The sequence below is a fragment of the Chlorocebus sabaeus genome, chromosome 11 (assembly GCF_047675955.1).
Source record: "Chlorocebus sabaeus isolate Y175 chromosome 11, mChlSab1.0.hap1, whole genome shotgun sequence".
Classification (NCBI taxonomy): domain Eukaryota; kingdom Metazoa; phylum Chordata; class Mammalia; order Primates; family Cercopithecidae; genus Chlorocebus; species Chlorocebus sabaeus.
Window position 1 is genome coordinate 49,720,606 of NC_132914.1, and position 26,138 is coordinate 49,746,743.

Consider the following 26,138-nt stretch of genomic DNA (forward strand, 5'->3'; position numbering starts at 1 on the left):
CTGAGGCTCAGAGAGGTCAAGTGACTGCCCTAGGTCACACAGTGGTATGGGAGCAGCCAGATCAGTGAATCCATCATCTGGGCTTTGCCGGGGCCTGCACCACCACCTCGGGCAGTGCCCTCTTAAGGAGGAAGTCCTATTTTTCTGTAAGCTGCCTTCTCGTGTGGAAGCTGGGTACTCTACTACCTGGGTTCCTTGCCCTTGGGATGGCATGAATGCCAAGCGATGCAGGCAGGGCGCCCGCAGACTCAAAAGGCCAGGCCCTGCCTTCGCCAGCAGCCGAATCGCTGTGTGACTTTCGGCCGCCACCGAGTCTCTCTGGGCCTCTCTCTTTCCACCTCTTCCTGGGGAAGCCCCGGGTAAGTTTATTTATAACCTAGCCCCAGGTGCGCCGCCTCGGGAGGTGTGAGCGAGGCCTCGGCACCCTCACCTGAGAACCAGCTCCCCGGCTCTGGCCGCGGGTTATGTAACCGAGTGTGCGGCGTAGGGGGAGCCGCGGGGCGGGGCGCTCGCGGCTATTCCGGGCGCAGCTATTTTTAGCCCCATTGATGAGGCTGCGTCGGCCGCCGCCGCCGGGATTCCGGAGACGTCAATGGGCACGCGTCACGGTCCCCGCCCCGCCCGCCGGGGGAGGCGCGCCGGGGCTGGGACAGCGCGCGGGCGGCCGCGGGCGCGGGGGCGCGGGGGCGCGGGGGCGGGGGGCGCGGCGAGGCCGGAACTGCGGGTGGGGGGCTTCCTGGGGGCGGGGGGCGCCGAGCGGCGGCGGCGCGGCTGCAGGAGCGCGAGGCGGCGGCGGTGGAACTGGCGGGGTCCCAGCGCGGCGCCCGCGACCCCCGGCCTCCAGGCATGGGCGCCCCTGCGGGGCAGAGCAGCTCAGGGCCTGCTGGTGCGCGACCCCGGAAAGCAGGAGTGGAGAGGCTAGAGGAGCCCGCGGGGCCAGGTGAGGGGCCGCCGGTGTGGCGGGAGGTGGGCCCCGGAAAGGCTGGGCAATCTCGGGTCTTTGGTGGATGCCTTGGGGCGGTCTCAGGGCCACGCCGGAGTCCCGCTTGGAAACTGGGGAGTCGGCGGAGGGACTGGATTCCCAGCGGAACTTGCTGGCTCAGAGTCAGCCCCCAAGGGCGACGGCCAAGGCTTTCTCTCCCCAGCCCGCCAAGGGTGGGGTTTGGCCCACGAGGGGCGCTGGAGGTGGCCAGGCCAGAGAAATTCCTTCCATTTCCCCGCCGGCTGCGGGAACCGGTTCCAGGAGCGCGGGAGCTTCCAGGAGTCTACCAGGAGACCCAGCCGAGAGGGACGGATGCTGCGCCATGCAACCCCTTCACGGGACTGAGTCAAGAAACCAAGGTTGGGGGTCTCGTGGAATCAGGCGGAGCTGGGGATTAGGACTTGGGGCTTGTGTCTCCAGGCGTGTTTTTTGTTGTTGTTGTTTTGGGTTTTTTTGCCGCAACATCTTCCCTCCTTGTATTGGGAGGGGTGGGGGCGCGGTATTTCCAGACCTCCTTACCATGGTGGTCTGTGTTGAGGACAGGACGCAGTTCCCTGACTTGGCTCATTCTCCTCCACAACCTACCCCCCCCACCTTTTTTTTTTTGAAATGAAGTCTCGCGCTGTTGCCCAGGCTGGAGTGCAGTGGTGTGATCTCGGCTCACTGCAACCTCCATCTCCCGGGTTCAAGTGAGTCTTCTGCCTCAGCCTCCCCAGTAGCTGGGACTACAGGCGCCCGCCACCACGCCTGGCTAATGTTTGTATTTTTAGTAGAGACAGGGTTTCACCATATTGGCTAGACTGGTCTCGAACTGCTGACCTTGTGATCCGCCCGCCTCGGCCTCCCAAAGTGCTGACATTACAGGCGTGAGCCACCGCGCCTGGCAGGCTCATATCGTTTTTATGCCTTCGTTTTTGATAGATGACCTGGTGGATAGGGGAAATGCTACAGAGGTGGTTTACAGTGAATTGTTAATTTGGATGTGGGGCTAGTATTAGCGGCACATTGGGAAAACGCAGGCTGAGCAGAGGTCGGTTTCACAACAGTTATGCCCAGTGGGTGCTGATGGATTTGGGGTCTGTTGTCAGCCTGGCCTGGAGCCCTAGTGGTGGGGCTACAAGACTTGCTCCTAGACCTACTCCAAGTGAACGTTTAAGATCAGTGACTTGGATAAAGACTTAAAAAGGAAGTCAGCCGACTCCTTGTAGTCATGCAGAGCTGTGAGGAATGACAAGTGCACAGTATAAAATCAAGATTCTAATTGAAGGCAACTGGTCAGAAGGATGGGCCGAGATTAACAATGTGAATGTGACTGATGAGGCCTGTGCTGAGGCCTCTGCTGGACTTAAGAAAGTCAGCTGAGGAGTTCAGGCCCTGTGCCTGACTCAAAGGCCCAGGAACCCAGGCCCTTAGCTTCTGAGCTGCTCCCTGGGCGGAGGCTGTGGGACTGCTCTGTGCAGTGTGAAGCCTCCATCCACTACACAGGTCCAAGTGGGCGGTAGGGGGAGCAAGAATGCCTGATTCTGGACTCCTTGGTTAGGCTCCCTGGGTTCTAATCTCAGTTTTGCCAATTCCTAGCTGTGTGATCTTCGGCAAGTTGCTTAACATTTCTTTCTGGGCCTTAGTTTCCTCATTGGTAAAATGTTTGTAATAATAATCCCTTCCTCATAGCATTGTGAGGCTGAAATGAGAAAATGCATGTAAAGTGCTTAATGTATCTGGCACATGTTGTTTAACAAATATTAGCGGCTGTTGTTATTGCTAATAGTAGTAATATTCCCATTTCTGGGTAGGAATATTGGCCAATGTAGAGCTTGTACTCAGGAGGCCACCAGGGCCTGTCAGGCAGAGGGCCTGTCAGCGGTGTCCTGTTGCAAGGGGCAGTTTAGTTAAGAAAAGACTAAAATACTTGCTAGGAAGGACTAGAATGAGGCTTCCTGTGGGCCAGTGCAGGGGACAGCTGGGATCCAGGGACTTTTAGAGTCAGGGATGTGATTCAACATAAGGAAGAACGCTCTGGCTCTTGGATCTGCCCCCAAATGGAAGGGACAGCTCTTGAGCTGGAATGCTGTCCCCACCTAGCTGACCTTCCTCCCAGCACAGCTCCAATGCAGGCATGTGCACCCCCCACCTTTCTACGCACGCTTACTGAGCACCTGCCAGTGCTGAGCAGAGTTGAGAGACTGCAGATTCTGCAGTGATTGAGATGGACAGCATCCTTACATTCTGGTTGGGTAGACAGGTAATAAACCAGTGAACAGATGTGAACATTAGACCTCTGATGAATAAAAATCAGGCTAGTGTGGTGGGGTGGGGGTGCAAGCTGTTCAGGGAGGTGACATGGGAATGGAAACCTGGTTGATCAGGAAGAGCCAGTTCTGGGCAGAGGGAACGGTGGATGCAGAGGACCTGAGTGGGGAGAGAAGGCCCATGTGACGGGACCACAGTGAATGGCTGGGAAATGAGGTTGGTGGGGAGCAGGAACTGGGGACTGAAATCTGGCCTGATGGTCCACCCCATTTTGGGGGGTCACTTTCTCCACCAAGCCCACTCAGCCTTTGGTTTGCCCTCTGCCCAGTGCAGATTGTCCTTGACCTTGGTTCATCCCTTATCAGATCCTGGGGCTCTGGGATCTTGGTGTGCTCATTCTTGGCTCTCCTGTGGTTCGGGGCACGCTGCCTGGCTTCCAGGGGGTCCTCAGTAAATGCTTGTGGTGTGACTATTGAGGGGGGCATTTTGATCTGGAGCAGGCAGGGAAACAGATACCTGCTTGAAGATGCTAAAATCATTTGTGGGCACCACCAAGTGCCAGACTCTGGCCCCTGTTCTGAGGACCAGATGGGGAAGACCTGGGTGCTCAGGTTGGGCCTGATTATGGTAGGTGGTATTTGGCCCTCCCTACCCTTCCTCCTCAGCAGTGGGCTGGTAGGGAGAAACGACAAGGCTGGGGGAAATTATAGACCAGTTTCCGGGGGATGGGAGGATGACACTGTCATCCTGGAAAGCAGGTGTAGTCCATGGGCTGGGGCAGATTGGAAGCCTCGTCTTGCTTTCTGTTTAGGGTTAAAGGTGCTCCAGATGTTCCAGTCTGCCCTCCCTTCCCTCCTTCTTTCCTGTGGCCTTTTCCTGCTCCCCATCATACCCACAGGATCGGGAGGGCGGGGTGCTGGTAATGTCGTAAGGGGAGAGCCTGGGTACTGTGGGCCAGAGGTCCTCCCCTTGGCCTGTAGACCTTGGGCAGAGGTCAGGAGGACGAGGAAGCCCATTGCCCACCCTCTGGGGTCCTCCTCCTCTTTGTCCCTCCTAGCTCCCATCATCTCCTTCTCTTTTCCCAGACCTCATCTCGGTCTTAAGGGCAGTCCAATAGCCAGTGAAGGCCTGGTCCTGCCCTCACTCTGGAGTGTAGTCGAGAGGAGAGAGCACTGGAGTGGGTGGAGGAAGAGAAGGAGAGATGTGGGTCAAGGTACCCTAGCTGAATGGGGTTAGGGGAGAGCTGAAGAGGCTGGGGTGTGGGGTGAGGCACATAGTTGGCTTCCACCCTGGAAGGAGAGGCCAGGTGCCCAGGGTGCCTTGGACTAGGAACCAGGGTCTGTGGCTAGCTTTTATGTGTGTGTCCTCATTGAACTTCTCCTAATAATGATATGTAGCAGATATGTGTATCTAGCACTGTCCTAAGTCTTTTACACATTAACTTTTTTTAGCCGGGCGCGGTGGCTCACGCCTGTAATCCCAGCACTTTGGGAGGCCGAGGTGGGCGGATCACAAGGTCAGGAGATTGAGACCATCCTGGCTAATACGGTGAAACCCCGTCTCTACTAAAAATACAAAAAATTAGCCGGGCGAGGTGGCGGGCGCCTGTAGTCCCAGCTACTCAGAGGCTGAGGCAGGAGAATGGTGTGAACCCGGGAGGCGGAGCTTTCAGTGAGCCAAGATGGTGCCACTGCACTCCAGCCTGGGCGACAAAGCAAGACTCCGTCTCAAAAAAAAAAAAAAAAAAAAACAAACTGTTTTAAAAGCCTGCTGATAACCCTGTGATTGTTAATTTTAGAGATGTCATCATTTTTACAGATGAGGAGCATGAGGTACAAAGAGATGATGTAATTTGCCCAAGGTGATAAGCAGTGGAGCTAGGATTTGAACCCACACAGTCTGGGATCCCACATCCACTCTACTCTGAGTGAAACCCTTGCCTTTTGGGGGCCTCTGAGGCTTTAGGGGCCAAACTAGAGGCCCTTAAGGAGAGAGGGGTATTCCGCTCTATCCTCACAATAGCTCCCTTCCTGTGCCTGCAACATGCCCTTTTGTGCACATCAGAGAAGGGTATGAGGTGGAGGGACTAGATGCTGATGTGTTTATATGGCTCTGAAATGCCCCAGATGCTGTCAGCAGCTCCTGGCCACACCCTACACTCCTGGAAGCAGATTGCCTGGGGCTTGGGCCCCCAGGCTCTGATGCCTAACCCAGGGAGGTCCTTGGGATGGCTTGTCCCCCTTTTGCGGCCTGGATCCTGCCACTGCTCCCATTCCTGTGTGTCCTGGCCATGCTGTCTCCAGGGAATGTGCTTGCTGGCTGGTTTCTCTTCACTCACATCGACTCTCCCTCTGTAGGCCTCCACCATGGACAGAGGCCAGGCCCTGCCCCTCCCAGGCAGCCTGGTGCCTTCTCCTGGGCCCTGACAGCTGACAGGATAATGTGGTTGGCCAAGGCCTGTTGGTCCATCCAGCGTGGTAAGTGTTCTGCTATTGTCCTTTGTACACCCCTCCAGCAGGTGGGGTTGGGGGGCAGAGGTGGGGGTGGAGCTGCCCAAAGCGGATGTGGTTAGGGGGATGGAGGGGAAACCCCGCAGAGGTGGCAGCCGAGGTGCTGTTCAGTGTGGGGGATCTGATTTCTTCAGAGGTGGGGGTAATGTGGGTGTGGGGACTGGGGAAGCCTTATTTTCTTGGCAGGATAGGCTGGAGGGCTCTGGGCCCAGGTGACATGGGCTGGTAGGAATAGGGGATGACAGCTGCTCCCAAGGCGGCATGTGCCTGGTTCTAGGAAGCAGATAGGGTGGAATAGGGTATCTGGGGACTGGGCTGGGAGCATCATGGAGCAGACGTGGCAGTGGGGAACTGGCCTGTCTCCCGGGTATAGACACTTCTCCAGGTGAGTGCATGAAGGGAAGGCCGGGACCTCCACTCCCTCATGGAAAGCACGGTGCCTGCCCCTCCTTACTGCGGCAGGCCTGAGGGCCTATGGAGTCTGTGGTGTGTGGGGTGGCCTCTGTGAATGGGAAGGCAGGGACAGCCCTTCCACTACTTGTGATCTAGCACATCTCCTCCACTTACAGAAGAGGATACTGAGGTACAGAAGGGAGAAATGACTTTTCCAGGGGTCCTGCAGTAAGGATGTGTAGAGCCAAGCCCAGAACCATGCCTCCTGGGTAGCTGGCAAGCACTGGCACCTGGTCTGATGGTGGAGGACATAACTTCCTTGACTGAGGGTGCTTCCAGAGAAGGCCCACACTGATTTGGGACTCAGAGGTGGACGACGGGAATGGGATTTCCAGCAGGCCTTTCCTGGGGACATGAGATGGGGCCAAGGGCACTGTAGTCCTAGTTCTGTGCTTAAAGGAGCTGGAGCTCTGCCTTACACCCCAGACAGACAGGGGCCATGAGATTCCCTTCCTTCTTCCCTGGAAGAGGGCCATCTCTGAGCAGCAGCCCTCCCAGGCCTTGAGAGATCCCGGATGAAGCAGGCGCTGGCTCAATATCTCCCTCAGCTTCCCAAACACTGTTGCCTCACAGGGGGTCAGCGTTCAGGGTGCAGAGAGCCTTGGAGAGGTGGCTGGGGTGGGGAGGATGGGATGTCTGGTCCCAGCCTGGAGGGAAGGGGGAAGCCCTGGGAAGCAGGGCCTCCTGTTCTAGGGGCGGGGCTGGGTGTGCACCTGGCCTCCCAATGGCAGCAGGCGCTGTACCACCAACCTCTGGCCGAAGACAGGGAGAGGAATTACTGTAAGAGGCAGGTGTTCTCTGGTCAGCTGGAGATCTGGACTTGGGAGGCACGTGAATGTAGATGACAGCAGTGGCCAGGTGTCCCTCCCTCAACTCGGCCCCCACATCCACCCCCAGTCCAGACCCAGCTTCCTAAGCACCCAGCTCTCCCTCTGGGTACACAGCAGCCTTGGTGGGCAGAATTCCTTGTGTTTACCTCGTTGTCTGGGTGATGGTGGTGATTGGGTGGAACTCCCATGCCAGATACACTGCCAAGGCCACCCTGAGGGGCTGCCAACCGGGGCCCCATGAGTGCTAGAGCTGCTGGTCTTGTGACGTGGGCACCTGTCTGCCAGGCCCGGGCACGGGCCCAGGGTCACGCTCATGCCGGGGCTCCCGTCAGCTGACTATTTTGGGCTCTTGCTGACCTGGGCCAAAGTCAGGCCCAGCCAAGAGGGCCCAAAGTGGCTCCCCCCATCCCCAGAGGCCGGCTCTGGTTTCTGCTATATAAACAGAGGAGGACACGCCGGCTTGGAGGCAGCACCACATCCAGAGCCTGCTCAGCTGCTGCCCGGCCTCGGCTGCGAGGATAGGCTGGCTGGGCAGCACGTCTCTCCCCACAGGGCTCCCTGAGGCTGCCAGAAAGAGCCCCCAACCAATCTTGGGATTCTCCCTTCGTGCAGTTGTCCAGGACCTTTGTCCAGGGTCAAAGCAGATCGTGAGGAGGAAGCTGGTGAGTCTTGGGACGGGGACATTGAGGAATGGGAGCTGGGCTGTTTGGATTTTTTCCCATTGCGACTGTCATGCCAAACCCTTTGGCCTTGGGCTGCAGGGAGGAAGCAAGGGTGGCCAACAGTTGGAGGCATGAGTGTGCAGCTTGACCACAGCTGGATGACGGTAGTTGGACTTGTGAACGCTGTGACTGAGAACTGGGAGAGGTGGACAGAGACAGGTGATGCGGTCTAGCTCCTTCCTCAGAGCTTCCCCACAGGGTCCGTCTTCCTCTCCTGTCCGCCCCATCTGGATGAGGCACTGGTCACTGTGGCAAGTTTGGTGTCCATTGGGGTATCTCAGGATTGGCTTCTGAGTGGGGGCCCCTGAGCCCCCACTAGTTGGGACTGAATGGCTGGGCCAGGGGCTTGGTGCCCTGCTGAGCCCTCAGCCCCTGGCCTGTCCCCCTTGCCGGGCCTCCCAGCTGCTTTGGGTGCCTGAGAAGCAGAGCTGGAGAGAGGTCTGGCAAGTCTGCCAACCAGCTTGCCACAAACACGCTCCGGGACCTGGGCCAGGGACTCTGGCCCAGCATGGAACAGGCAGCAGCTCCTTACGTGGGAGGCTCCTGTGCTCTCCTTCCCAGTTCTCAAAAAAATTTTTTCCCCTTTCTGAACGTGAGTCTCTAAACGAATCCAGAGCCTGTGACTAAAAATACTTTAACAATAGGAAAGTGCATCAGTCTTTCCGGCTGGGACTCGTTATCAGAGGGTTTTTATTTTGGAATTTGAAATTTTGCCCGCATGAGCTGGGTGGAGACCTTGGACAGAGGCAAGGGAATTTGGTGGGTGTTGATGTTCTGCAAGGTGGTGGGAGACCCTCCAAGGTGAGAGGAGAAGAGAGCTGGCCAGGAGCTGAACAGACTGAGGGGGAAACCGAGGGAGGTTCAAGGCGTGGGCCAACCTTTCCCAAAGGAACTCCGTGATCTTGTCAGCGTTTTCCAGCCCCGTCTGGCTGTTGTTCCTGAAGCCTGATCTTATTCTTTTGTGCTGTATGTTAATTTCTTCTGGCCTGAGAGGGAGGGAGGAAGGGGTAGAGAAATCACTGGACTGAAGATAGCCTCTGTGGCCATACCCTGACCTCCTTAATTAACTGGCTCTCTCCAGAGTATTAATTGACCACTTGCTGCATACAGAGTCTGGAATTCTCCCAGTGCTGGGTAGAGCCACATCGCTGGGCACACTCTCATTTCCTCTCACTCAGCCCAGGAATGGGAGAAGTAGAGATGGGGTTACTGTTTGTAGTTCCTGGAGCAGGAGGGCTGCTGGCTCCCCCATCCAGCTGAGGACCTTGCTATCTCCTGCCCCTGCCAGTCCCAGGATTCTGCTGCAGGCCGCTGTGGTTGTCCCACTGCAGACACGAGTTCCACAGGGCCGAGTGCGGGACTTGAGTATGCATGGATTTTGGTATATGTCGGGGTCCTGGAACCCATCCCCCTGTAGCACTTCCCTGTGACTTGGAGGTACTGCCTGCCTCCTGACTTCCACCCTCACTTGCCATTACAAGTTTCCCACGACAGTGGGGGAGCCCAGGCCCCAGGCAGTGCTACATTTGGATGTTGAACCTCTCCCTTCCACTGTGAACTGAATTCTACCAGCACTGGGACTGGTGATGTCTGCATTGGGCAGATGAGGAAGCAGTCTTGGAGAGGACAAGGGACTGGCCTCAGGTCACACATCAGGCTTGCTAGCTCCTGGACAAAGATGCCTCTGAAAGCTCTTCCATCTTTGGCCCCTGCTGAGAGCTGAGGGGAGGGATGCAGGCCTGCCTGGGTCCCTGGGAGGCTGGTTTTGGGGAGATAATGATACATGTGCTCATGGTAGGGCTTGGGCAAGGGCCAGGAGAGCAGAGCCAGGGGTCTGGGCCTTACCCTTCCCCTCTGGTTCCCAGAGCTGCCCATGGGAAGCCCCCGGGGCAGTAGGCAGTGCTTCTCTGCCCACAGTGCAAATCCCCCTGCCCACTGCCAGAGCAGGAAGAGGAAGTGGCCAGGTCAGGGCTGGCGATAGACCCTGGGGCCGAGGGGAAGCTCCCAGGGCCACTTCTGAGCTGGAGAAGGCGAAGCTCACTCCTTCTGCCCACCCCAGGGGAAGGGTGTGGAGGCCCATGGGTGGGGACAGTCTCAGTGAAAGTAGGGCAAGTTCCTGACCTCTACTTAGTAGGGGCGGGGCCCAGCCCAAGGTGGAGGGGTAGCGTGGGAAAAGGGCTGTGTAATTCCACTTCCTTCATCTCCTGTTTACCCATCTCTACCCCCACCCTCTGGGCTGGGGAATGGCAATGGACATTGGCTGCTCATCTGGGGCCTGCCCTGGGCTACTTACCACTGAGGATATATAAAGGATCTTCCCAGCATGGGGTAGGAGACAGTGCCCTTGTCCTCATGGTGTTCACATCTGGTGGGTGAGAGATGGGTCTAAGTACATGATAAATCCCTGGGCCCATAAAATTTGACTAGGAGGGGTAAGGGCCTGGTGAACTGCTCAGAAAATAAACTGTGTTGTCAGCAGGAGGACCCCTTTCTACTATGAGATATTGCATTCCCTGCTAACCGTACTTGTACTCTATCTATTGATAGAAATAATACATAATAAGAAACAGCCACTGTGGTTTCAGAAGCACACACTTGAAAGAATTGTTCTCAATAAATTCCATCTGCATCTGGATCCATATGAAGAAATATGTCTCTCTCATTCAGGCGTGGCTATTTAAAAATAAAATTTGGGCGGGGCGCGGTGGCTCACGCCTGTAATCCCAGCACTTTGGGAGGCCAAGGCGGGCAGATCACAAGGTCAGGAGATCGAGACCATCCTGGCTAACACAGTGAAACCCCGTCTCTACGAAAAATACAAAAAATTAGCTGGGCGTGGCGGCGGGCACATGTAGTCCCAGCTACTCGGGAGACTGAGGCAGGAGAATGGTGGGAACCCGGGAGGCGGAGCTTGCAGTGAGCCGAGATCACACCACTGCACTCCAGCCTGGGTGACAGAGCGAGACACCATCTCAAAAACAAACAAACAAAAAAAAAACTTTGGGGGGAATATAACATAATACAGAAAAGTACACACATCATAGGTGTACAATTTTTTTTTTTTTTTTGAGACAGGGTCTCACTCTGCTGCCCAGGCTGGAGTATAATGGCATGATTATGGCTCATTGCAGCCTCAGACTCCTGGGCTCAAGCAATCCTCCCACCTCAGTCTCCCAAGTAGCTGGGACTACAAGTGTGCACCACCACATCCTGGCTAATTTTTAAAATTTTATTGTAAGGAAAGGGTCTCACTGTGTTGCTCAGGCTGGTTTCAAACTCTGGGCTCAAGCAGTCCTCTTGCCTCGGCCTCCCAAAGTGCTGGGATTTCAGGCATGAGCCACAGTGCCTGGAGTACAGTCTTTTTTTTTTGAGACGGAATCTCGCTATGTCACCCAGGCTGGAGTGCAGTGGCGCGATCTCGGCTCACTGCAAACTCCGCCTCCCGGGTTCACGCCATTCTCCCGCCTCAGCCTCTGAGTAGCTGGGACTACAGGCGCCCGCCACCACGCCCAGCTAGTTTTTTGTATTTTTAGTAGAGACAGGGTTCCACCATGTAAGCCAGGATGGTCTTGATCTCCTGACCTCATGATCCACCCGCCTCGGCCTCCCAAAGTGCTGGGATTACAGGCTTGAGCCACTGCGCCCAGCCTTCAGTACAGTCGTAAGAGTATAGTTTGGCCAGGCGTGGTGGCTCGTAATCCCAGCACTTTGGGAGGCCAAGGCAGGTAAATCATGAGGTCAGGAGTTCAAGACCAGCCCAACCAACATGGTGAAACCCCGTCTCTACTAAAAATACAAAAATTAGCTGGGCGTGTTGGCGGGCACCTGTAATCCCAGCTACTCGAGAGGCTGAGGCAGAGAATTGCTTGAACACAGGAGGCAGAGGTTGGAGTGAGCTGAGATTGTGCCACTGCACTCCAGCCTGGGTGACAGAGCAAGACTCTGTCTCAAAAAAAAAAAAAAAAAGTACAATTTGATGACTTTTCCAGAGTGAACATGCTTGGGTGATTATCGTCCAGATGGGGAACTAGAATGTGTCCATTTCCACAAAGGCCCCCATTGTAGGCACCTCCATTTTCAGTTTATAGGTTGTGTGTGTACCTGGTTTTGTGGTTCACTTACAAGACTCAAGGCCCATGGGGCCAGAAGCCACAGACTCTGGAGGTTAGAGTCTAGGGCCGATGGGTCCTGCACAAAACTGGGAGTTAGGGGACCTGAGTTTCAATCCTGCCCCTGGGCCTCTGTTTTTGTCTTTATACAATGCAGATTGTAATTCCAAACCTGGAAGGGTTGGGGAGAGGGTTAAATGGAAGAATCCATGTGAAGTGCCCTGGCCAAGGTCTGAACCACTCCCAGTGAGAAGGAGCTTATTATAAATGAGTTAGTTGGATATAGTGACTTAGGGAAAAAAAAAAAAAAGAGTTGGGCTGGTCCAGACTCTAAGCTGAGGTCTTGGAGGATCAGCAGGATTATAATAGAAAGGAGGAAGGGAAACAGTGTGCCCAGTGGGTGAAACAGTATGTGCAAAGTGGGTGATGGGAAGGTTTAGCTCAAGGTCCTTATATGGGGTCGGTGGGGAACTGGGGTGATGAGGGCAGATGGATAGGCTGGGCTGTGGTGTGGGGGCCTGACTACTGGGTGGGGCTGCCTCTTGTTTCCAGCATGACATCTTCTCTACCTACCCTTCTGTGTTGTCATGGCCTTGCCTTACCTTCAGGTCCCTGTCTCTAGTTTTGGATACCTCTCTCATTATTACCTGTTCCCTCCTACCCCATCTCCCTGACAATTAGCTGTTCACTCTGACCTTGTTCTTGAAGGTTAGACTTGGGGGGGGGTGTCTGCTGGGAGTCTCTGGCCAGTCTGGGACCAGCATTTGCTTTAGGCCTCCCAAAGTCCACATCAATTGTGCCTTTCTCCAAAGTTCCACTAGCTGGACTCCACTCTTTCAGAGGCCCAGGCCATCCTCCCTGGAGGGCCCACAAGGCCTGGGATCCCCAAGCCCCTTTCACCTCTCTCCCCTTTATCTTAGGCTAGGTGCTCCACACGGGAACCTGCATCGGTGGCCCCAGCTGTGTTTCCACAGAGGGACTTTGCCTTTTTCTCCTTATTTACTTATTTTCAGAATGTGGTGTGTTGAGCACCCCCACCATTCCCCACCCCTGCAAGCATGGCCAGGTGGCAGCTGTAGTTTCTTATCCTCCTTCAGGCTTTGGGGCAGCAGGACTGCAGCCTTCATGACCTGCAGCGGCTTGGGGAGGTGGGGCCTGGGCTGCAGGCCCAGATCTGGAGGCTAGATGCTGAGATTCAGACCAGGGACCTGGACAACTCCTCACCACACTCAGTTTTCCTTAGGCTTATGGGTGGGCCTACCTCACAGGATGGTCTGTGCCACTTTTTACAAATGCCAAGTTGTTAGGAGGAGAGGAGGGTGCCTGAGCTTGAGGCTGGTTCAACTCTCAAAGAGCTAGCAAGGCTGGGTGGGGGGTGGTGGCTCACGCCTGTAATCCCAGCACTTTGGGAGGCTGAGGCAGGCGGATCACGAGGTTAGGAGATTGAGACCATCCTGGTTAACACAGTGAAACACCGTCTCTATTAAAAATACAAAAAATTAGCTGGGCTTGGTCGGGGGCGGGCACCTGTAGTCCTAGCTACTTGGGAGGCTGAGGCAGGAGAATGGCAGGAACCCGGGAGGCGGAGCTTGCAGTGAGCCGAGATCGCGCCACTGCACTCCAGCTTGGGCAACAGAGGGAGACTCCATCTCAAAAAAAACAAAAAACAAAACAAAACAAGAGCTAGCAAGGATGGAGATTGAGCACAGACTGGTCAAGCCATAGACAACACACCTGTTCTTGCTGGTTAGCAGGAAGAACATTGGCTTGGCTGATTATCTTTTGCTACCTATTAAAATTGGTTTTATTTTGGCCAGGCGCAGTGGCTCATGCCTGTAATCCCAGCACTTTGTGAGGCCGAGGCAGGCGGATCACGAGGTCAGGAGATCAAGACCATCCTGGCTAACACAGTGAAACCCCATCTCTACTAAAAATACAAAAAAATTAGCCGGCATGGTGGCGGGCACCTGTAGTCCTAGCTACTGGGGGGGCTGAGGCAGGAGAATGGTGTGAACCCGGGAGGTGGAGCTTGCAGTGAACTGAGATTATGCCACTGCACTCCAACCTGGGCGACAGAGCGAGGCTCTGTCTCAAAAAAAAAAGTTAGTTTTATTTTCTAGGGAAGGCCCTGCTGGGGTGGAGGGAGACATCCCAGGGCAAAGCAGGTGCTAGGTGAGGAAGCCAGCCTGTGACACAGCTGGGATCGGTTCCACCCAGCAAGACGCTGTGTGCTCCTGAGCAAGGTGCAGCTCCTCTTGGAATCCTTGTCTCCTAATCTGCAAAATGGGAGGACTTGAATTCTATACGTGGTTTTAAACCTTTTTTTTTTTTAAGCTGTGGAGTCATTTTCCACAAAAGGATTCCGCAAAATCCAAGCAAAATCTTGGCCGGGCGCGGTGGCTCACGCCTGTAATCCCAGCACTTTGGGAGGCCGAGACGGGCGGATCACGAGGTCAGGAGATCGAGACCATCCTGGCTAACACAGTGAAACCCCGTCTCTACTAAAAATACAGAAAAATTAGCCGGGCGTAGTGGCAGGCGCCTGTAGTCCCAGCTACTCGGGAGGCTGAGGCAGGAGAATGGCGTGAACCTGGGGGGGCGGAGCTTGCAGTGAGCTGCAATCCGGCCACTGCACTCCAGCCTGGGCGACTGAGCAAGACTCCGTCTCAAAAAACAAAAACAAACAAAATCTTATGGAAAAGCCTAAGAGAAAGAAAAGCAAAACTTTGGCTGAAATGAGGTGGGGATCCTGGATGGGTCCAATTGGCAGCATCCTGTCCACACTTCACGCTCAACCAGTGGCCTTGAAGGAAGATGGTTTGGGGCAACCCAGAGCTCTCTGCAGACGCATTCACGTTGAGACTGTATGCTGGGATGGAGGGTTCTGTCAGGTTCTGACCAGATCACTGAAGGCCATCAGCATTACAGTCACCCCTCAGTATATGAAGGGAGTTGGCTCCAGGACCCCAACCTGTACTGTGTGTGTGTGTGTTTTTTTTTTTTTTTTTTTTTTTTGAGGCGGAGTCTCACTCTGTCGCCCAGGCTGGAGTGCAGTGGCTGGATCTCAGCTCACTGCAAGCTCCGCCTCCCGGGTTTACGCCATTCTCCTGCCTCAGCCTCCCGAGTAGCTGGGACTACAGGCGCCCGCCACCTCGCCCGGCTAGTTTTTTGTATTTTTTAGTAGAGACGGGGTTTCACCGTGTTAGCCAGGATGGTCTCAATCTCCTGACCTCGTGATCCGCCCGTCTTGGCCTCCCAAAGTGCTGGGATTACAGGCTTGAGCCACCGCGCCCGGCCATCCCAACTTGTACTGTGAATACTCAAGTCCCACTGTTGGCCCCGTGGAACCTGCACATACTAAAAGTCGGCCCTCTGTATATGTGGGTTTTTGGATCCATGTTGGATTGAAAAAATCCCCAAATCCCCATATAAGTGGACCTACACAATTCAAACGTGTTGTTCAAGGGTCAACTGTATGAAGACTGCTCCATCTGTGGTCGACAGTGAGGCTTTAGAAAGAGAAGATAGGCAGGCTACTGGATAGTCTTCATGGGTGTGGGCAAGGAGTGGTCACTGTGCGCAGGCAGTTGGTCTGTGGGACCAGTGAGGCGTGGGCTGTGGCTGGCAGTAGGAAAGTGGGAGAGGCTGAGTGCAGTGGCTTATGCCTGTAATCCCAGCACTTTGGGAAGCCAAGGCAAGAGGCTTGAGCCTGGGAGGTCGAGGCTGCAGTAAGCCATAATCGTGCCACTGCACTCCAGGCTGGGCGACAGAACAAGACCTTATCTCAAAAACAACAAAACAAAAATGGGGAGAGGAAAGGACCCAAGAGATGTTCCAAAAAAGAATTTCAGGAAACAATGAAGAGTTGCAAATGGGGCATCAGGAGCAGAGATTAGGTGGCAGGCAGGGGGTGCAGAAATGACAGGCTCTGTCTGGAACAGCTGAAATTTGAGGTGCTTGTGGGACCTTTGAGTGGGCAGAAGCGGGGGCTGGAGACGAGGGTGTGGGAAACCTGTGATGGGGGTTGAGGGCGGAAATCAGGAGCAGGCAGAGCCTCCAGGGCAGAGGAAGTCCTATGGGGTGACCAGATGAGGTGAGAACAGGGTGGGTGGGTGCAGGCTCAGTGGAAGCAGAAACTCATGGATATTGACTTACATGGGAAGAAGGGGAATGGTTGGGGGTTGCAGTGGGGTGGCAGGGCTCTCTTTTCCTTGTGGGTTTTTTTTTTTTTTTTTTTAATTCCCTTCCCTCTCTTACCTTGCCATGAGGGCTCCCCAGGCTCAGGAGAGATCAGGGTGGACGGGTGACGGCCAAACCAGGGAAAGCTCCAGGTGGCTGAAGCCTGGTCTGTGCCCAGCAGGGCCCTGGCGGACTGTTCCGCACTCCACCGGGCAGGTGATGACTGGTCAGAGCTGCCGGTGCTCTCTGATGTGGACAGGGGGAGGGGGATTGATAAGAGGCGTGGAGAGATCCCTAGAGATGCAGTCTGTGGCCCTGGGTTCCACCCGTGTGCCACTACTTGGCTGTGTGACCTTCAGCAAGTGCCATTATTTCTCTGAGCCTGTTTATTTATAAAATGGGGAAGAGTTCGCACAAGTTTGAAAAGATTTCTCAGGCTCCGCCCGGTTCTGAAATTCGGTAATTTCCCAAGTAGGGTGCACTCCCCCTGTAAGGGGCTGGGGAAGGGACGGTGCAAAACCAAGTTCAGCTTGTGGAGCGGAGCCGGAGCTGTTGGCCCGAGCTTGGGCCTGGCCGACCAGTGCCCTCCAGAAGGTCCTGTGTAGGGAGACTGCCTGGAGGGACTAAGAGGGGGCTCTGACGTCTCAGGGGCAGCCTCTCAGCCTGAGATCCTGCTGGGGAAGCCGCGTCCTGTGCACTAGCTGCGCCTAGGGCTGAGGTGAGGGCGCAGGCTCCCCAGGGTGTGTCCAAGTTGCCTGTCCCAGCCCACGGCCTGTCCTGACCGCCCAGCAGCGGCAGCAGCGACACCCTAGGGCTCCAGAAAGGTGCAAAGGCGGGGCTGGGCTCGGAGGGAGCCAGAGGGACCGGGCGCGGTTGGCTCCCAGGAGCAGCTGGAGGGTGAGGAGATCCTCGTCCGGGGAAGCCCCACGGCCGCGTCTCTACAGCGCCCCTTCTCGGGCGCTGGCCCTCCCGCTGGTTATTTTGGACCTGGGGGCCCCCAGCTGGGACCCGGGTCCGGTGCGGGGAGCCTAGTGGGCCTGGGAGTTGCTATTTTTAGCGGGCGCGGCGGGCGCGAGGAACCTATTTATAGATCAAACAATCCGCGCTCCCTGCGTCAATGGAACCCCGCGTGCGTCACGCGCGCAGACATTCCAGGCCCCCCCTCCTCGCCCCGCCCCCTCGGGCTCCCCGGGCCGCGCCTCCCCCTGGCCGCCTCCCGCCGGAACCGCACCGCCCCCCGCGCCCTTGTATGGCCAAAGCTCGCCGGGCGGCCTGCGTCAGTGGCGCCCCCGCCCCTCCCCGTGCGTCACGGAGTGCTTAAGAGGAGGGTCGGGCTCGCCCGGGGAGTCCCAGTGGCTGAGGCTGCGAAAGTTGGGGGAGTGCACAGAAGAACTTCGGGAGCGCACACGGGACCAGGGACCAGGCTGCGACTCGGGGCGCCGGTCCGGGCAGGGGCAGCGGGAGCCGGCCGGGTAGGTTCCCTTCGGGGAATGTGCATCTGTTTTTAGGGGTGGTGCATGAGGGAGATGGGTGTACACGCGGGCAGAAAGGATGTCGTGGGGCCAGCATGCAGGAGGGCGGGTGTAGTGTGCAGCTCTAGTGCAACGGGATGAGAACCCAGGTCAAACTGGAAACTACGGAGTGCGGAGTAGGAGGTAGGGGAGGTTGACTACCTGCAAGGTGGAAGCCACAGGGAGTTGGGGTTGGCGCCGGGAGTAGGGGCTTGTCCAGCAGGCGGCTGGCCTTAGTTCAGTCTCCTAGGGTGCCCAACTGGGCGCACGGTGCTCTGAACTTGGGTGGGTGTGGATGGGGATCACAACACCGTGGGGGAACAGGTACACAGAGCTTTGGTGCTGCTGGGGATCCATACGACTCCAACTGGGATTGGGTTTCCAAAAGGCTCTTCTTCCTCCCAGCCTGTCAGCCCCCTCCCAGTGCCCCAGTTGTTTTCAGCTGTGGCTGACTTGGCAGGGGTTCCCCACCCTGAACTTTCTGTCTGAGGTGCGTTAGGAAGCCTCCGGATCACTGAAGGAAGTGACTGGCTTGGTGACCGAGCTGTGGAGGGCTGCTTGCTCTGTATTGAATAAAGGAGACTTCTTGGGATCAGGGGCAGGGTCTCTGGAAGCACAGGGAGGATTGATTTCGCTGGGGCTTGGATGGTTGTGTGTGTGTGTGTGTGTGTGTGTGTGTGTGTGTGTGTGTGTATAAGAGACAGACAGACAAAGAGAGGTGGAAACCCTTGTCCTTGGGGATCCTGGATAGAAGTTGCCAGTGTTGGAGTCTTGGGACAGTGCTGCCTAGAGGATACCTCCCAACCATTCCAGCTCCAGATGCGGATCATTGCTATGCCCCCTCCCTCAGTAGTCCTTGTTGGATCTTATAGGTAGGGTGCAGCCTGAGGCTTGTTCAGCAGAACAGGTGCAAGCCACATTGTTGCCAGGACCTGCCTGAAGCCGGATTCTCCCCACTCCCTCCTTCAACCCCGCCTCTTCCTCCTCCTGTGGGACTGCTCCCCCTTCCCATGAGGCTAGATGTAGGTCGTATCTTGTGTTGTTAAGAACCTGCATGAAGGGGGAGGGATTGATGGGGGTTGATCCGGATGTGGGACGTCCAGGTGGAGAAACAGGATTTGAATAAGGCAGGAACGAACGCCCAGTTCTGCCCAACTGCTGTCTTTCCTCCTTCACCCCCAGCCCATCCCTGCCCAGGCTGTCCTAGTGTAGGCAGATGTGGCCACCCTCACCTCTTGCAGGGTGCTGCATGCCTGTGGACTGGTGCCACTGGGTGGATGGGGCCCGAGCTACGAGGGTCTCTGTTGTCTTGGTTGGTTATGTGAATGTCAGGCTAGGGGTGGAGGTGCCCTGTTCAGGGCCCGTGGAGTTAGAAGAAAGGCTAGAACCAGAGAGGACTAACTGGGTTCTTGGCCAGGAGGTGGTGACAGGCTTTACCCCCATCACTGCACCCCTTGATTATGGTACTCTCTGTTCCTGCTTGATTTCTTCTCCAGCTTCCCTCTTTGACTGGTGAGGCCGGAGTTATGCAGACCCCAGACATGGAGGTTGGGAGGGAGACTGTCCTGGAGCCTCCTCTGCGTTATTTTTTGACCATTCTGTGAATGTGAGGATCTGCCTGAATGATGCTATCTCTGTTCAGGCTCTCTTCAGGCTCCTTGGGACTGGGGGTGTGTAACCCCCTTTGCCTGAGCCCCTGGATTCTTCAGGGCACAGACCCCGATTTAGTGGAGGGGCAGAATGTCTTCCACCCACCCACCAGCAGGCTTCTCCTTCCTGCATAGCCACCTTAAGTCTTCTGCTGGACTCTCACAGTTCTCTTATTAAAATAACTGGGGGCAGCAGAACATTCTTTTTAGGTACTGTTGTCCATTCTCCTGGGAGTCCAGGGGGCTGTGGTCTCCTTCCTCCCCCTTCCCCTGTCCCCAGCAAATGGCCTTTAAAGGTCTGGAGCCAGGTTACTGATGAGGAGGCCTAGGCTGCCTTCCTCTTTGCTTCTGGGAGCATCTTGGGCAGTGCAGAGTGGCTTCCCAGCCCCAGATGGCAGGATTGGGGTGGGTTTGGGATCTGCTGCCTTTGCTCAGTGTACAGGGTTGGGGTGGAAATGGGGGACAGGCTAAGGCCTCTGCGTTAGGCTGCCTTCTTAGGCAACTGGGCTTTCACTCCCTGCTCCTCTTCCATTTCCACGATGTCTTTCTTCCTAGGCACTGCGAGGGGAGGAGAAAAGGGGCTTTGCAGAGGCTGGGATGTGCCTGGGAGTATTCCCAGGAAGTGCCTGGTTGGCGAAACAACCCAGGGAGCTGCTCCTGGGAGCTGGGCTGAGGCTTTGCTGAGCTGCCTCTCCCACTCACCCTTTTCCCAGCCCCCACCACGCCTTCCCCGGGTGGGGGGGGCGGGAGGGTCAGGGGGCTAGAGGAACACAGCTTCCCCCTGTTCCAGCAGAGAAATGCTGGCTGGATGCCTCCCCTAGGGTTCCCAGGCTGACTAGGGTGTGGCTGGCCTTCTGACGGAGCCCACTCATGCTGGGCCGCTGCCCAGGGGCTTTGTGGCATCTAAGTCGAGACGGTACTCAGGCCAGGGGTCAGGATTCCTGGGTGCTCTGGTCCTGATGCCTCTGTCCCATCTTTAGGCTGGGATTCCTGCCACCTTGCTGCTCTGGGGCCCAAATACTTTGAGACCAGGCTATAGGCTTCTCTCACTGACTCTCCTTTCCCTCCCTGGGGTCTCCTCTCTCTCCAGAGATGCCCTGTATCCAAGCCCAATATGGGACACCAGCACCGAGTCCAGGACCCCGTGACCACCTGGCAAGCGACCCCCTGACCCCTGAGTTCATCAAGCCCACCATGGACCTGGCCAGCCCTGAGGCGGCCCCCGCTGCCCCCACTGCCCTGCCCAGCTTCAGCACCTTCATGGACGGCTACACAGGAGAGTTTGACACCTTCCTCTACCAGCTGCCGGGAACAGTTCAGCCATGCTCCTCAGCCTCCTCCTCGGCCTCCTCCACATCCTCGTCCTCAGCCACCTCCCCTGCCTCTGCCTCCTTCAAATTCGAGGACTTCCAGGTGTACGGCTGCTACCCCGGCCCCCTGAGCGGCCCAGTGGATGAGGCCCTGTCCTCCAGTGGCTCTGACTACTATGGCAGCCCCTGCTCGGCCCCATCACCGTCCACGCCCAGCTTCCAGCCGCCCCAGCTCTCTCCCTGGGATGGCTCATTCGGCCACTTCTCGCCCAGCCAGACTTACGAAGGCTTGCGGGCATGGACAGAGCAGCTGCCCAAAGCGTCTGGGCCCCCACAGCCTCCAGCCTTCTTTTCCTTCAGTCCTCCCACTGGTCCCAGCCCCAGCCTGGCCCAGAGCCCCCTGAAGTTGTTCCCCTCACAGGCCACCCACCAGCTGGGGGAGGGAGAGAGCTATTCCATGCCGACCGCCTTCCCAGGTTTGGCACCCACTTCTCCACACCTTGAGGGCTCGGGGATACTAGATGCACCCGTGACCTCAACCAAGACCCGGAGCGGGGCCCCAGGTGGAACTGAAGGCCGCTGTGCTGTGTGTGGGGACAACGCGTCATGCCAGCATTATGGTGTCCGCACCTGCGAGGGCTGCAAGGGCTTCTTCAAGGTACTGCGCGGCCCCGGGTGGGGCTTTTTGTTGGAAATGGAGAGAGGCTGGCCTCTCATCCCATTGGGACCTGTGGTCACCCCCTGGATTCTCCTCCCAGCTAAGTTCTGTCCTGCAGGACGGGGTCAGCCCTGCCAGGTGGGCTGCCTTCCTGGAGACCCATAGATGCCAGGGCTGGAAGCTTTCATTCGACAGGACACTCAGGGGCCCATGGGATTGCACAGAGCTGGAGGGAGGGGTAAGATATGGGCAGATATGGGCTGCAGGGGTGCCTGGCCAGCCTCTGGTTTTTCTCTGCCTGTCCTCCCCCAACTCAAGGTTCTAGTGGGAAGGGGTGCCCTCACGGTCTCATGTTCCTGGCGTGAGATGAAAGGATCCCGGCGGAGGGTTTGGTTCTTGAGGACTAGGGGTGGACTTGGGAACAGGCTGTGTGTTTGTCCCAGCGATGGTGCCTGCTTAACTTCCCGTCCCCACCCCCAGCCCTTTGGCCCTCTCCTGTCTGCCCTAGGGAGAGGGCAGGCGGACAAGAGCCCATGAAAAAATACAGGTGTCTGGACTGCCGGAGAGACCCTGGTCCCCGATATTGTGTCCTGGGGTCTTCCTCAGAGGGAGAAACCTCCCCCAATGTCTTCAAGACTTTTCTCTCCCCCCAACCCCCTAGCTCTCCCTCCCTTGCCACCCAAATGTTAGAAAAATAGCTGTGAACAGAGAGTGCTTTTGTCTGCAATGGCAGCAGGATCTGGACGGTCCTCTCCCCTAGGCTCCCCCCTCCCCACCCCACACTCTTGACAGCCTGTTCCGTGTTGCCCCCCCACCCAGCGCACAGTGCAGAAAAACGCCAAGTACATCTGCCTGGCTAACAAGGACTGCCCTGTGGACAAGAGGCGGCGAAACCGCTGCCAGTTCTGCCGCTTCCAGAAGTGCCTGGCGGTGGGCATGGTGAAGGAAGGTATGTGGCTGGGGTGCAGCCCAGCGGGGCAAGGGTAGGCTTGATTGGAGTGGGACCAGCAGGGTTCCCAGGCTTCTGCCCTGGATGACCCAGGGGAGGGCACGTCTTATTTCCATCCCATCTCTGAACCCCAGGCCTTGGAGGGAGGCAGCCTACACCTGCCTGGATTGTGAGGGTGGTGGCAGGGGGAGGTCCCTGTAGGGTACCTTGGATCTCAGGGGCTTTGGGTCCTAGGGACTCGGTGGGGCGCATCTCAGCAGTGGTGTGCGCGGCTTGGGCTGAGAGGCCCTTCCTCAGATCCCTTCCTTCCTCACCCCTACCCGTTCCTTTGCAGTTGTCCGAACAGACAGCCTGAAGGGGCGGCGGGGCCGGCTACCTTCAAAACCCAAGCAGCCTCCAGATGCCTCCCCTGCCAATCTCCTCACTTCCCTGGTCCGTGCACACCTGGACTCAGGGCCCAGCACTGCCAAACTGGACTACTCCAAGGTGAGGTCCCACCCCGTGCCTGCCTCGGGGAGGGCTATGAGCACATGCAGTGCCTTTGTGCATGTTAGGAGAGCTGTCCCCTCCAGAAGGATAGAATGAGAAAGGAAGTTTAAAAAAGAAAGAAAGAAAAGCTACCCCCTCCAGTTTGATAGATCAAAGGGAGGAGCCCCCTCTGGGCTGACCAGATGGGAAAATGCAACCCCTCAGGCAGGTGGCCAATTAGAAAAATATGTCCTGTTGGCAGCTGCAGCCCTGGGTTAATATGTGAGACTTGGCAAGCGAGAGCCTGGGGAGGATCTCACATCCACTCCCACTCCCAGGATCTGGCATCCAAGTGTCTGACACAGCCGTATGTGGCAGTGGGTGCAGGACCCTGCCTGGGGTGCTGACCCCACTGGACCATCCTCCTAGTTTCAGGAGCTGGTGCTGCCCCGCTTTGGGAAGGAAGATGCTGGGGATGTACAGCAGTTCTACGACCTGCTCTCCGGTTCTCTGGAGGTCATCCGCAAGTGGGCGGAGAAGATCCCTGGCTTTGCTGAGCTGTCACCAGCTGACCAGGACCTGTTGCTGGAGTCAGCCTTCCTGGAGCTCTTCATCCTCCGCCTGGCATACAGGTGAGAGCTGCCGACTGTCTGCTCAGCCCCTTTCCCTGATACCCCTGCCTGTGAACCACCCTGATCGCTCTTCGTGCCCATCTGCCTGCCAGGTCTAAGCCAGGAGAGGGCAAGCTCATCTTCTGCTCAGGCCTGGTGCTACACCGGCTGCAGTGTGCCCGTGGCTTCGGCGACTGGATTGACAGCATCCTGGCCTTCTCAAGGTCCCTGCACAGCTTGGTTGTCGATGTCCCTGCCTTCGCCTGCCTCTCTGCTCTTGTCCTCATCACCGGTGAGTGACCAGCACCACACCAGGTCCAAGGGAGTGGGTGTCAGGGAGTTGACTGGTTCTCAGGAGGGCACTGTCCCAGGGAGTTTGGTGAGCTGGGATCTAGCACTTTCTGGGCCCCTGCACTGCCCCGGGCTCATACCAACAGTAAAGTAGGGACCATAGGAATTGGAGATGGGCTCAGCTGCATCCAGCTCTAAAGCCCAAGACAGCCTTTGGTCCCAGACTGCCAGGATCTAGACTGCAGGTGTCATGTATGTGGCCTAGGGTATTGGCTTGTTTGTTGTTGTTGTTGTTGTTGTTGTTTTGAGATGGAGTCTCGCTCTGTCGCCCAGGCTGGAGTACAGTGGCGTGATCTCAGCTCACTGCAAGCTCCGCCTCCCGGGTTCACACCATTCTCCTGCCTCAGCCTCCCGAGTAGCTGGGACTACAGGCGCCCGCCACCTCGCCCGGCTAGTTTTTTGTATTTTTAGTAGAGATGGGGTTTCACCATATTGGCCAGGATGGTCTCAATCTCCTGACCTCATGATCCTCCCACCTCTGCCTCCCAAGGTGCTGGGATTACAGTTGTAAGCCACCACGCCTGGCCAAGGGTATTGGCTTGTTTTGAAAACCTTCCTGTCAATTTTGCTGCATATAGAAAAGTACACAAATGGTAAATTTTTATAAACCACACTTACCCAACCAGTGCCTTGGTCAAGAAAGAGCACATAACTGCCCCCCAGAACCCATTATTATGCCCCTTCCAGTCATTTGCCTTCCCCAAGGGTAACCACTACTTTTTATTTAAAAATTTTAAAAAGTAAGATGGTACCTCACTATGTTGCCCAGGTTGGTCTCAAACTCCTGGGCTCAAGTTATTCTCCTGCCTCAGCCTCCTAAAGTGCTGGGATTACAGGCATAAGCCACCACGCCCAGCCCTTCACTGTGACTTCTGACAGTGCAGATCAGATTGGCTGTGCCTGTTTTGGACTTTATGTAAATGTAGTTCTGCAGGATGGAATCTGGTGTTGAATGCAGAGGTTTTCAGATCTCTGTTTTTTAAAGGAAAGAATCCACCCTCGTTCCTTTTTTCACTTAAATTGCACAGGGGACCCAACTATATAGAACACAATCAGAGGTACTTTGGGCTGAGGGGTGTTGAGTTCTGAGGCTGGGTTTCTCAGAACAGTCTAGATTTTAAAAACCCAATGATCTAGCCGGAAAACCTCGGTTAGGATTTTATTTCCCATTTATGACCCTGGGCAAGTCATTAGCCTCCTGGGCCTTGGGTTCTCACTTGGAGTATGAGGATAATGACGGTTACTGCTTCTCAGACTTGTGATGATGCTTACTAATGGCCAACATGTGAACGCGCTTTTGTGAAGTGCCAGCAGAGCCTGAGGGGTGGTCGGGGCAGCAGTTTTAGGGGCCTGGGGAGGCTGGGGCTTTGGAGGCCTGGTTGTCAGATGTGTGGCTAATCCCGTACACTCCCCGCAGACCGGCATGGGCTGCAGGAGCCGCGGCGGGTGGAGGAGCTGCAGAACCGCATCGCCAGCTGCTTGAAGGAGCACGTGGCAGCTGTGGCAGGCGAGCCCCAGCCGGCCAGCTGCCTGTCACGTCTGTTGGGCAAACTGCCCGAGCTCCGGACCCTGTGCACCCAGGGCCTGCAGCGTATATTCTACCTCAAGTTGGAGGACTTGGTGCCCCCTCCACCCATCATCGACAAGATCTTCATGGACACGCTGCCCTTCTGACTCCCGCCTGGGAACACGTGTGCACATGTGCACTCTCATACGCCACCCCACGTGCCTTTAGTCCACGGACCCCCAGAGCACCCCCAAGCCTGGGCCTGCGCTGCAGAATGACTCCACCTTCTCACCTGCTCCAGGAGGTTGGCAGGGAGCTCAAGCCCTTGGGGAGGGGATGCATTCATGGGGGTGACCCCACGATTTGTCTTATTCCCCCAGCCTGGCCCTGGCCTTTATGTTTTTTGTAAGATAAACCGTTTTTAACACATAGCGCCGTGCTGTAAATAAGCCCAGTGCTGCTGTAAATACAGGAAGAAAGAGCTTGAAGTGGGAGTGGGGTTGGGAGGAAGGGATGGGCCCCACCCACCTGGGCAGCCTTTCCAGCCTCTTGCTGGCTCTCTCTTCCTACCCTTCTTCCACATGTACATAAACTGTCACTCTAGGAAGAAGACAAATGACAGATTCTGACATTTATATTTGTGTATTTTCCTGGATTTATAGTATGTGACTTTTCTGATTAATATATTTAATATATTGAATAAAAAATAGACATGTAGCTGGAACTGGGATTCAGTCTGTCTCTGATGCCCGCTCCCCACTCCCCCACCAGGCACACCTCATCATTACATAAGAGATGGGTCGCTCAAGATGAAACTTGGATGTTACCAGTCTGAGCTGTCAGGCCTCAGTGTACTTATTTGTAAAAGGTGGATAATAATGACACCTGCTCCACGAGGTTGTTATGCAAAGCACTTAGACTAATTTCTAACACATGGGAAGCCTCCACTAGACATGCCTGGCTCATTGCAGGGGCCTGCAGTGGCCGACTAGCCCAGGGGTTACTGCAGGACTCTAGCAATATACTTAGCTGCAGATCTCAGGGTTGTCACAGTTCCTAATCTGGACACATTATTCTCTGATTATTGAT

At 56.2% G+C, this 26,138-nt stretch overlaps 1 protein-coding gene across 5 annotated transcripts; it reads left to right on the forward strand.

Moving 5' to 3' along the window:
* The first annotated feature begins 802 nt into the window (after window positions 1–802).
* Window positions 803–25,773, forward strand: NR4A1 (nuclear receptor subfamily 4 group A member 1). 5 transcript variants are annotated; one of them, XM_008003314.3, is made up of 9 exons: window positions 803–940; window positions 5,590–5,709; window positions 20,286–21,163; window positions 21,282–21,401; window positions 21,983–22,112; window positions 22,447–22,598; window positions 23,010–23,212; window positions 23,305–23,483; window positions 24,960–25,773. In XM_008003314.3, the coding sequence occupies exons 1-9, from the start codon at window positions 847–849 to the stop codon at window positions 25,214–25,216; spliced, it is 2,133 nt and encodes a 710-aa protein (XP_008001505.2). In that variant the 5' UTR covers window positions 803–846; the 3' UTR covers window positions 25,217–25,773. The 5 variants fall into 5 exon arrangements, with proteins under 5 accessions (XP_008001505.2, XP_072876863.1, XP_037853017.1 ...); XM_037997089.2 differs by lacking the exon at window positions 803–940 and adding an exon at window positions 7,578–7,687 and having other exon boundaries at window positions 5,616–5,709; XM_008003315.3 differs by lacking the exons at window positions 803–940; window positions 5,590–5,709 and adding an exon at window positions 17,364–17,507.
* The last annotated feature ends 365 nt before the right edge of the window (window positions 25,774–26,138 follow it).

What these genes read in the sequence shown, in the direction of transcription:
- NR4A1 (XM_008003314.3), top strand. Translation starts at nt 847, where the DNA reads ATGGGCGCCCCTGCGGGGCAGAGCAGCTCAGGGCCTGCTGGTGCGCGA. An exon ending in CTGTTGGTCCATCCAGCGTG is followed by an intron (nt 5,710 to 20,285) that starts GTAAGTGTTCTG and finishes CTCTCTCTCCAG; the next exon opens with AGATGCCCTGTATCCAAGCC. An exon ending in GGTGGGCATGGTGAAGGAAG is followed by an intron (nt 22,113 to 22,446) that starts GTATGTGGCTGG and finishes GTTCCTTTGCAG; the next exon opens with TTGTCCGAACAGACAGCCTG.